The sequence below is a fragment of the Electrophorus electricus genome, chromosome 8, assembly GCF_041902795.1.
Source record: "Electrophorus electricus isolate QZ-2024a chromosome 8, ASM4190279v1, whole genome shotgun sequence".
Lineage (NCBI taxonomy): Eukaryota > Metazoa > Chordata > Actinopteri > Gymnotiformes > Gymnotidae > Electrophorus > Electrophorus electricus.
Genome location: NC_137504.1, coordinates 13,765,742 through 13,777,618, shown reverse-complemented (window position 1 = coordinate 13,777,618; position 11,877 = coordinate 13,765,742). Strand labels below are relative to the sequence as shown.

The 11,877-nt window shown below is 42.3% G+C and overlaps 1 protein-coding gene across 2 annotated transcripts in view; it reads left to right on the top strand.

Moving 5' to 3' along the window:
• Nucleotides 1-7,930: 7,930 nt before the first annotated feature.
• Nucleotides 7,931-11,877, top strand: part of LOC113585513 (glucocorticoid receptor) — a 38,596-nt gene continuing 34,649 nt past the window's right edge. Inside the window, exons 1-2 of one of the 2 annotated variants that reach the window (XM_027023038.3) lie at nt 7,931-8,955; nt 9,858-10,900. In XM_027023038.3, coding sequence (XP_026878839.2) covers nt 9,867-10,900 — 1,034 coding nt within the window. In that variant the 5' untranslated portion in view covers nt 7,931-8,955; nt 9,858-9,866. The remainder of the gene's footprint in view (nt 8,956-9,857; nt 10,901-11,877) is intronic. The other variant, XM_081718654.1, reaches the window with a different exon arrangement.

Sequence of the window (11,877 nt, the reverse complement as noted above, 5' to 3'; positions counted from 1 at the left end):
ACCATGATAATACAACCTACTTTATGTGTGTGTGTGTGTGTTTAAAACCATGCAAACAAATAAATCCAAGGGATTGGACTACAAACTAGAGGTCTTTTTAAAATACATTTGTTTTATATGGTGTATTTTCACATATGTACAACCTTCAGTGTTCATTTTCTAGTATTGACATTGTGCTTGTATGTTGTCTACCTTTCAGTACTGCAATGCAGCACTTAATTACATGCCTTCTGGAATCTTCATTTGGTTAACAGCTGCATGCCTGATTGGGTATGTGATGCGTCACGCCCAAGGTACTACAACAATTGGTATAACTATGACTGAGAAGGCGAAAAACTTTTACCTCTGTATTTTTCCTATGTGAATGTATATGCATTGTGGAACATACAAATATTTTCCTATTTATCATGTCATCTTTGTTTCTAGGTTAACCTGCCTCACTGGAATACAAAAGTAGGTTAAGCCCACTCTGAATGTTATATCTCTAAACCTGGTAGCTTAGTATCACCATAAGGAGACGGGGTGCAGAGATGTCCAACTTCCATTTCCCGCCTTGAGAGTTAAACCTATTGGATTTACTCCACTCTAACTTAATGTGACACTCATGATGAGCGGAATCAACGCTTCTAAGCATGAGGTCCTGTTGGGTAATAGGAGAAGGTGGAGGGTGGTTACCCCCCTGAGTCTGCTGGTGTTCCACTCAGATCCTGTTTCCACCCTGCTTGGATTTTGTGCATTTTTGGAGGCAAGAATTAGCAAAGATAACCGGGACAGCAGATCTCAGCCTCGTCGTGTTTTTTTCTGGTTTGATGTGAATGATGCGTAAGCCCCGTCTGCCTCTTGGTTTTAAGATGAGTCGAGGCACTGGAGGCGGGGAGGGCATGAAATGGCCCTGAGCTTCAATGATTTATACAGGCTTCTGATGGGGGCGGTAGGAAGTGACAGAGCCTCACATAACTCAGTGCTGAGTTCAGACCGTGTATGTGGGAATACAGTATATGAAGGGTAAAGAATCTGTGCAGGGTTTTGGGAGGACGTGCAAATGGCCTGAATCGGTTACGATGCAAAATGTGTAGCCTCGTGGCAGGTTTTGTGTGTTCGGTTTTCTTGTGTGGGTTGCTGTATGTATTTGTGCCATTGAATGCGTGCCTATCGTCACGTCTGTGGTGCACAGTACCCAGCCTCCCATCAACGTGTCTGACTCACACACTCCATGGATGTTGGTAGAATCCCTGTCTCCTTCCACAGCTGTTCAAGTGCTTTCAGAGCTGGCAGGCAAACAGTCTCCACCTCTATCTCCACCCACCTCCCCTCCTACCACTCGTCTGCAGCTCGAGCTTACCTGCTCACCTTCAACTCTGCTCATCAAACAAACAATACTCTGCTTGTTTTCTGTACTACCAGTTACTGTATGCTACACAATGACAAGTGGGCATATTAGAGTAATTCAGCCATACGTGTTTGAACCAGAAATGGACTCAGAAGAAGAAGAAGAAAAGCGAATATTTTAAGGCCCCCTTGCAAGAGGATGTGTCAGAATGGTAATGCATATTATGTATTTCTCTCTACAACATTAGTAACGTAAAGGTTATGGATAACAGGAGCCTTTGGCATGACTGCGTTATCAAACTGCTAATGTGTTGCTAATGTTTGACAACTTTACTTCCAATCACCAGACACAAGTTAGCTACCTCATAAAAATAAACATCCAGGTGTGCCTTTAGGAAGAAACACTTTCAGCACCATAGGAAATCTCTGGAGAAAGGGATGTAATTCATATCTTAATATCATACCATACATGTAGGTCTGTGTTCCCTCTCCTGATAGGAGTGTGTGCTCCTGTGGCTTTCTACACTTGCCATATGCACTTGAATTGGCTAGCTAACCTTATCTTGCTAATGCTATACTAGCAATTTATGGCGAGATTTTTGGGGTGATTTTCTACTGACAACAATTTTTGGAGAATACAGAGAAAAGCCCCAGATTAAAGGCAAATAGGCTCGAAAATCAGCTCATGATCACAGTGTGTGAATTGTTCAAAGACAACATCCAAGAGACTCACCGATGATAAAATATCAAGCAGGCTAAATATCTGGACCTGTTGACGAATTCAAATCCTGTAGTGTGAAAAGTGTTCAGACCTGGTTAAACTGGCAGTGACTGCAGTGATGGGCTTCAGCCGGTGAGAACAAAAGACACAGGGTGAAGGAATACCTGGGGTAGGAGTTGTACATCAACAAGCATGGCTACAACAAACGTTACGTGGGTTGCTTTTTCATCCTTGTTTTCTTGCATGTCTATTTTTTAAAGAAAAAAATCCCTCTCATGCTTGGTATCACACCATTCCCTCTCTTCCTTTTCACATATGTTTTTGTGACAAACATAGTCTGAAGACCAGACAGACTCATATGTTCCTCCTGGTGAAAGATGAAACAGGTGACCCTCTTTCACTGTGTGCGTTCCACAACGACTTCAAGGTTCTCAATTACAAGACAGTGTGAACAGTAAGTAGCAATCTGGTGACTTTGAAAGTCATGTTTGTGTAGCATTATGAGCATGAGCTTTATCATGAAATGCTCTCATTGTGAACAATTCAAGTGAAAGATATATGAACTTTTCTGTCAGAATTGTCATGTAGTCATGATTTAGCCTAACTTTCATTGGCAACACCACCCAGCTATATAAAATGTCCTGTCATTATCTAGCACACTGCAGATTTGTTGTAGAGTCAGTGGATAAAGTACAAGAAAAATAAACTTACCCATCGACCCCTTGTTGGTTTTTACTGGCTGCGTTCCCTGGATAAATGGGTGGGATAGCATCAGGCTTCAATACAGGTTTTATGGCAAAACATTTTTTAAATAAAATGTTCAAAACTGAACTGGAAAATGGCTATTGCAAATCAGAGTTTTGGCTATGACAAACAATTTTTTTTTTTTTTCCATTTAAACGGTGCTTATTTCTTTCAGATCCATTGGAAATATATGAAGGCTCACATTTTCTGCTTTTGCATCTTTGTCACTGAAAAAAGAGCAAATGTTTGCCATCTTTTTAAAAATAGTGAAATTTAGCTTTCACTAAAATACTACTACACCTGGCTACTCTGAGAGTACTTCTTTCACCATTGCACTATTCTAATGATATGGAAAGTCACACCCTGCAAGACAGGATTGGTTCCTTAGGTTTGTGACATATGAACCCTGTATGCCTGAATCCTTGTTTTTGAGACGATCATTGGTATAATGCAATTCCAAAGCCAAAATGCTCAGCCATGGCACTGACTGCTTATTTGCTCATGATGTGTGGTGTTTTATATGCTATACGTTGTTCACAAGGTTAAAAACCTTATTGTTATTGGGGGGTGAGGGTGGGGGGGTCCTTAAGGATTATTTCACATCCCATTCTTCATCCCGGACTTTAAAGTCATAGCTGTGTATCTACTACTGAGCCATCTGAAAAGCTAACATTCAGGTACTCAGGTACATTAGAAAACACATAACTTGCAACCTGATACTAAAGGCAATGCATTCCTCAAATGACACTTTGACAAGTGTTGGAACACTGATGGTGTACAATCCAAACGCACCCCTGCACACACTGAAAACATGTCAAGTTCAGAGCTGCTGTGTGTCTTGCACGCTGGTGAACCTCCTTTGGTAGCCTGATTTAACCTCTTAACTTTGAGATTCAAACTGAGTCACTGCCAATCGGGATTGGCCACCGTTTCTTTACATGCGCCTGCACAGTGGCTGCCTGCCTCTGACATTTCAGCGCCATCTCGACACCCAGCTATATTTATGCATACCAAGCAGTGGAATGCAGTCAGACATGGAGCTGCTCATTGCCCACAGAAGAGACACATGTGCTAGTCCCATTGTCCCTAAATGATTAGTGCAAGTAAGGTAAGTCATACTTAAAGGATTATTTTTTGGCACCTGGAAGAAAGGCAACAAGGTCATGCATAGTGTGGAACCTTAAATGTTCATCTCTCCATGAGAACTTTCTTGATTATTTCTTGACATGTGCAATCCAGCCCAGGGTAGCCAGTTATTTGCCATGCTCTGCTGTGCCTTACAGCGTTTGGGATTCTTCACCTGTTTTCAGCAAGTCTGGCAGTATAGTCAAATAGCTTTACACTTACTCTACAATTCCTGACAAATGTTTTTAATCTGCCTTGTGTTTCGCCCACAAAAAGCAATCCTAGATGAAGGGGTATGTTTACCCTACCTATAAATGTAGCAGACAGCCCACAGCCTCTGCAGGATTGGATCTTTTATGTGGATCTGCTAAAATTGTCATTATGAGATTCTTGGTGTCTTTATCAAGTATTTAATTGGTGATTTTCTCTGTTTCTTCATCATTGTGTTCAAAATGCAGCTGACCATTCAATGGCAGCAGCTGAGATATTGAGTTGGCCTCATTTTATCAGAAAGTGATAGTGGCTCTGGGTAAATGCAGTTAAAGCTATCTGGTTTTAGTGATGGACCAATAAACCCTAGTTAGATATGTAAAAAATATATCACTTTATTCTCACAAAGCTGGGTAAAAAATATATATAATGCAAACCAAGTAAATACATCAGACACCAGGCAGAACCAATAAAAACCAAGGCCGCTTATGAAATGTCAGGAGAATTAACATAAACATCAAGAATGCATTGTGCTGGAATTACAAAGTACCATGTAACAGATTTGGGTCAACTAACCATGAGGAATGCAGTAGAATTCAGGGGAATATGCATTTGTTCTATTTTTTAAAAACTGTTCTTGGTTTATGGGTTCTAATGCTTGAGTGCAGGATGGAGACAAACCTGTCATGATGGAATTTGCTATATTTCTCAGAGTGCACGTTGATACAGAAGAAGCTCATCCTTGTCTATTTTGTAACATTTTATTAATTTCTCTGGGTTTTTATCATCAAAGTCAAAGTGCTGTTTGTATTGCTATGGGTGACCTTGCACCAATCTCCACCAAGTTCTTCATGGTCCATGTATTTTTCAAGATTATTCTTGATTCTGCTTCACCGTCTTGCGTGAAACCATCCTTCCTATATGCCACTAAATTAATAACTAATTAACTGACAGATACATAGTTTTTAATGGTATAAAATGAATTTATATGAACTAAGTTCAGGGAAACCCCACATTTAGTGGGGGGGGAAATGCTTTTCCCATGCTGCAATTAGGGATTTTGACCACACGCTGCCCAAATGCAAGCCACTTCCCTCACACATAGAATTGCAACATGCTCTAATGTGCATGACAAGATGTGCACATGTTGAGGTCTCCAGGGGACCTAAGCCCACAAGATTCACTTAAATAAAGGTGGATGCTATGTCTTACTGGATGCAAATCATCCACTAATAGAGCATCTGAGAGCAGACCCATCCGTTCTCTGGCCCTCCAAATGAAAGGTGTATTATGGTTGGCGTTCAGTCTTGCCTGGCAATGGCTAAAAAGGCATTGCTTCTTGGTTTGACGTGGGCTTCTCCAGCACAGGTGCCTGAAACACTTCCCTTAAAAAATCTCTGAGAGGTAAGTCATTGCATTCCAGCTTTTTCAACAGCTCTTGCTAAGAAAGAGAAGCTGGTAGTTGACTTAACCTGCAGTAGATCACACTGCACAAACAGGGTGCCATATGGCAAATGGATTGCCAGACATGTAGCTCAGTTATTTGGATCAGTGTAGTTTGTGGTATTTTGGCTGAGAAGGCAATGCCCTCCCTGCTGAACAGATGCTATGCAGCTTGCACAGGACTCATGGGAGGAACTGTTGGTAAAAAGGAGCTACACATAGCCAGCTGTTTGTGGTGGTGCCCAGGACGATAGGTGAAAGGGCACTTCAGTAAGCTCACTTGTTTACAAGGTGTGACAAGTGGATCATGATTTCAAAACTCTTAGTAAGACTTTTGCTAAAATAAATTTGTCAACTTTTAATTTAAAAAATGTCCTGAAATAATGCACACTTTCCATAATATCTTTGAAAACAGCCAAAGGGATCAACTTAAATTTAGATGCATTTTGATAAATTGTGCAAAACATAACCAGGCAAGTAACTGTCTTAGTGGATGAGGAGTTGTTTATCTCATATTTTTTGGACAGTTGGGGTCAAAATGAAACTATGAAGTTCAGGTGGCATTTCCTTACTTGACTGGCAAAAACTGCTCTGGACTTACCTTTTAAAAAGGCAGTTGTGGTTTTGAGGGCTGTGTTCATGTACACACAGACTGTAGCTTTATACTAAAGAACAGGAAACCATGGGTCAGTGCTAAAATATCCCAGGACTTGTTGCAAAGAAGAAGCCCAGGAGAGCCACAAGTCACATGTTCCTAATATGAACAATGAAGAAAGTGCCAGCTGAATGCAGGAACACAGTGTTGCTCTCGTATGGCGCATGAGCACAAACAACATGAGAACTGAACAGTGTCTACAGACTAACACAGAGGTCATCACTCATTCCAGTGATTCTTATTGGTTGCCATCAACTTGATTTCAGAAAATCAAAACAAATAAATAAACAATTACCAGTGGCTAGACTGCCATCAGATTCTCCACACTGCTTAGCCCTGTGAATCTGATGGATGTCTTGGGGGAATGTGGAAAAACATGAGGGGTGAGGGGTGAGGGATGGAGCAGTGGATGTTAGAAGTTAAACGGGCGTGTGCTCCATGCTTCCCGTCATTTCATCCTGACCGTGGCAGTCTGAGGAAGCGTTGTTCCCTCCAGCTACCCTGCCAGGCTAAAGAACAATGTGATTCCTTCAGGCCAGCCCATAGAGACTGCTCGTCCTCTCTTGTGCTGCCCTCCTCTCGCGTAATTAGCTACACACATGCCTGCTCCACGCCTGCTGGTCCATAACGAGCTCGTTGGCATGGGAGGATGCATCTGCCATGTCTCCTTGCTCCCTAATACTCTCCCTGTCTTCTCAGAGGAAAATGGCTCCTCCCACAGCCATGGGTGGCAATACTGTCTACCATCTTTCGCCTTTGCAAATGCACAGTTTGAATGAGTTTAGTGGTCCACGGGTAATTATGGTAGTCAATGCATAAGAGCAGTGTGCCGCACCACCAATGTTGCTTATGGCCACATTATCAAATGGCACAACAGAGAATTGCAGTCAATTCTCATCCTGAAAATATACACTTGTAATGCAGAAATGCCTACCTTTGACCTTTACTTAGAGAAACTATCCATTGATGAACCCACAAAATGTTTATAATTAATAAAGTGGGTAATGACGACTGTACAATTTGTTTTCTCTATACAAAATGGTTAAGTGCATATATAAGCAAGAGAGAAATAAGCAGAAGTGGGGAAAATGGTTTGACACAGAAAAAAGATGATCAATCTAAGTGTATCCAGGGTTTTTTTAGATCTGAAAAAGGCTACTTTAAATACTTTTATAAGACTTGTGGCCTGATACACACCTTAATTTAAAAATGCTGACATCTACACATAGTTAATAAATTCATTCTATAAATGGACAATAGCGCTGTACTATTGCAAAACGTAATGGAAAGTTAACAGTGGTTAACAAATATTGTTACTTAAAGTCTGCCTCTCACTTGCGCGGATTATGAATATCAAATTGGCAGGTTTCATTCTGCGCATGTCTGTTTTTTGTAAATTCGCCAAGGTCTCTTAGCAGGCAGTTCAAAGTCTTCTGAATGGGTGATTTTTAGAAATGTATTTATATATTTGTTTTAAGATTATGATGATTAATAGACAGTACTATGTTACGAAATAGTAGACGTCATTCGACCCATCTTTTTACACTTGGGATGAAAGAATAGAATCGCAGTGTCTACCTAACCATCTTTTCGTTTTCTGGTTTATTTCCATTTTGTATGAAAGTGCCCTTTGCCCCTTTATCTAGACTTTGCTGCGCCATTTAAGACTAAAGCTATCTAGTTTACGGTTTACTAGTCGTCCTTGCAAGTTTTAATTTCCATCAACCGAAAATCCAATCTCTAGCTACAGATTTCCTCCGTTTTGAACTCTCCACGGTTAATTAGGGGGAAAAAAGTTTACGGCCTCTAACTTTCACGCAGCTCTTAGCTTTCGTTTAGAAAGCTAACAGACTAAACTAGCTGCTAGCTATGTTAGCTTGCGACAGTATGTTTGTAAATTAGCGAGGGCGTTAGCTAGCTAGCTAACGGGGTTGAAATGTGGGCATTAGGTGCCGTCTTTGGCACGACCGCGGCATCCTCGCACCAAGCTGATACGCAGTAAAACATGACAAGGCTGATACGGAGTATCCCGCCCGACGGTGAACAATTTTTAGGTCCAACGTGGACACGTTTTAACGTGACTTTTTTTTTCTCCCGGTGGAAAATAACGGTTAAACACAATATACTTAACCTTTGTCATAGTTTGTAAGCAAGCGGTACGTTGAAGAGTTTTCTGCCTGCCTCAGCCAATTAGCGCGAGTTCTGTAGTTTGTGAGGGGCGTTCACCGCTCGAGAGCCCGAGCTAGCTAACTGCAGTTCAACTAGCTCGCAAGCTAGCGTTGCAATTACCGAGTGGAGATCACTGTCTGCCGGCTCTGTCCAGTTGACAAGCCGCTTATGTAATGTTGGCAATTCCGCATTCGACACCCTAGCAAGCTAGCTAACGTTATTCCTAATACGGCGGCAGTATGGTTTTATCATCAAGTAGGCTACCTGTATTTGAAAAGAGGCGGAAATTAACATCTTGACGACTGTTATTCTTTGCGTGTCATTTTTTTTTAGGTTTAGCTAGATTGTCGCGGTCTGGGTTTAAAGCAAACTAATGTAAAATACCACAGCTAGTGTTGGAAACAGCAACAAGCTGGCAATACGGCTTGTTAACAAACAGGCGGGGGAAGTCGGCACAACTGTCGTGACGGACTTGAAGTGAAAGATCCTTGGATTTTATAGTGACGTTATCAATCGACAACCTGGGAATGAACATGTTTGATTCGTAATGTTCATATAGGTAAGCATATCTTAATTTTTTGATTAATTTTTTTGCAAGTGGTTTATAAAAGGCCAGACTGGAGTACTCAGCCGAAGACATTTATGCAGAAGTATGAATATCTTTACTCAACCATGAAACACATGTTGCTAATACTAGCTGCCTCTAACTACCTACTCCGTAATGCTAAATGACACGCTACGCACATAAGTTATCTAGCGAGCTATCCAGTTAGGCTATTGCTAGACTGACTGCCCTCCTGCAACAAATCGCTTTTAGTTTAAAAAAGCCCTCCAGATTAGCCAGCAATTCATACAGTTGACATAAATTATATTGCGATTGGCCTTGTGCTTTTTAAACTTTACATATAATCCCCGTGTATCTCCCAATGAAGTTAATGCGCTGAGTTTATTGCTTTGGTTTTAGATGTAGTAGCTCTTCACAGCCAACAGGTTGCACTACTGTGGTAGGAGACTCTGGGTGGATTTTATGGATTTTACTGTGGACGTTGCCGTCTGCCCTTCCAGTATCTCAAATAGTCGCAACAATCTGTCTCCGGTTTGTGACATACATTAAGCGCACTTAATTAATCTTATGGGACACGGTGAGGATCTTTTTAAATGTCGAATGACATGGGATAGCATATATGAACTCACCAGATCCAAAATAACAAAGTATGGTAGCTATGGGCTATTTTTTAATGATTAGGCCAGCTGCGAAGTTCTTTTTCAGCGTGCCAAGTCTAGAAAGACATTTTTTCTGTTTTGTAAGGCGCTGATTGGAACAGTTAGGCATTTAATATAGTATTTATTTGTAAACTCGCACACAGATGTATGTAAAATGAATACACAAGTGTCCTTCATAATAAACCTTTTTGGGTTTACTGTTGGGACAATTTTATGCTCACTATATTTATTCCGCAGCTTGGAGAGATGGATCGCGTGCTAGAACACAGCAATAATCAGGACGAAAGTCTGGCGTTAGGAGATCGCGCCATGAGAGGCCTGTTGACAAACATATGCAGCGCCCCGTCCACCACCCCAGTCTCTGTTTCTAGCGACGTTTCCAACGGACTGAGCGGTAGTCGCCTTCAGCGGGAGCTCTCTGTGGCTGGACCGGCGTCAGTGGGACGTAGCACTCAGGAGACAGATAACAAGGTATTTGCAAAGCCATTCAGGTTGCAGCAGAAGCCAAAAGATGCCCTGGGCTCTAGCTTCGGAGATAACTTTGCACTCTTGGATGAGAGCATTGCAGAATTAAGTCGCACGTCTACCTCAGTCAGTTCTGGTGTTCTGGCCCCTGAGTCGTTTCCTTTTAAAATGGAGGAGTTTTCCCCTCCAGAGAAGGCCAACTACGACTTCGGCCCTTACAACCAGCCAGACCGGGACGTGTATGGGGCGGACAGGCTGCTGGATGACAGCACCCTGGACATCCTGCAGGGTCTGGAGCTCCCCGACCTGGGCGTGGCCGAGGACACCTTGTTGTCGCTGGGGATGGAGGACACCCTGCACGGGGATGGCAGCTGTGGTGTGCTGAAGGACACCCGGCCTGCAGGCGACTTTGGCAGTGTAAACGGCAGAGTTGGGCAGGGTGCCCAGCGGGCACAAGAGCCCCCTGCCAGCCTGCCCTCCATAAAGATGGAGGAGGACACTGAGTACATCCAGCTGTGCACACCTGGAGTCATCAAACAGGAAAGCGAGAGGCGGAGCTACTGCCAGTTGTCAGCATTGCCCGTGCAGCACGGAGGGGGCGTTGGCCACGTGGACAGGCAACCATACCCCTACACTGCCGGCTCAGCCGTGAGCTTGCCCGACCACAAGCCCCCGCTGGGCTTGTACGCCTCTTTGCCGACTGCCGCCACTACTGATGGATGGGTCCGGGGCAATGGGTACAGCGACACGTCGGGTCTGCCAAGGGGCAGCGAGGCCATGCCTCAACTTTTTTCGCCCACGTACACCTACAGCAGGTAAGCCACATGGTTGGCTGGCGCTCGCTACCTGCTTGTGCGTGCCAGGCCGAGCACTAACTCTGGAATGCACATTTTGAACAAACATGCTGGCGAACTTAAAGTTGGGTTGGTTTGGGTTTTTTTTTTTGGTGAGCTTTGATTAGACAAGATAAATCAGATAGAATAAGCAAGTGTTTTTCTTACACAGCCAGTTTGTGAGCATGACGTGAAACCGCACGTCACAGCTATTTACTTGCACGAGCATTTCAGGCATATCGTGTATTGTTTTAATCTTCTGCAGGTCAGTTTATGCAGTTATCATATTTCAGATTTAAATAGGTTTAAGGTGACTGACCTGTGTGCTCAAAACATAACTGAATTCTGGGTAGCTCATATAATTTAGGACCCCTTTGGTATTTTAATACGTTTTCAGGTCATTATCCTTGTCTACAGTGTACAAGTAGTTTTTTTAGTTGTTTTTTTTTTTTTTAATCGCGCATTGATTTATCCATTTAGCTAGTTGTAGTGCAGTTCAATAATAATCTAAAATTGTAATGAAGCTAATGAAAGTTGAACATTTAATGAAACCAATTTCTTCTTCCATGTCTGGGATACTTAGTAAATATTAGCTTTCCTAATAATAATTAAAAATTAAAATACTAGGTATACTCAAAAAGCTCATGTCCAAAAAAAAGGAGTAAAACTTTACACTACCCACTATGTTTCAAGGTCCATTGCACCCTTGTGCACACAGAGCACAACAGTTAACTTGTAGTGGGCAAATGTCAGGATTAACAGGGTGTTTTAGATTGGCAGAAGATGCCCAGCCATTTTTCTTTTTTTTCTTTTTTTTAATCTAATTATGTTTATTCTGCAGAGTTTGTTCTGTTCTGTGCTCTTCCTGCCATACTAGGTGGAGAAGATCTTGGTCAGTTACACACCCCTTACTGAGGTTAACAGGTGTTTTGTCATTATTGACAGTTCGGATATAGGCT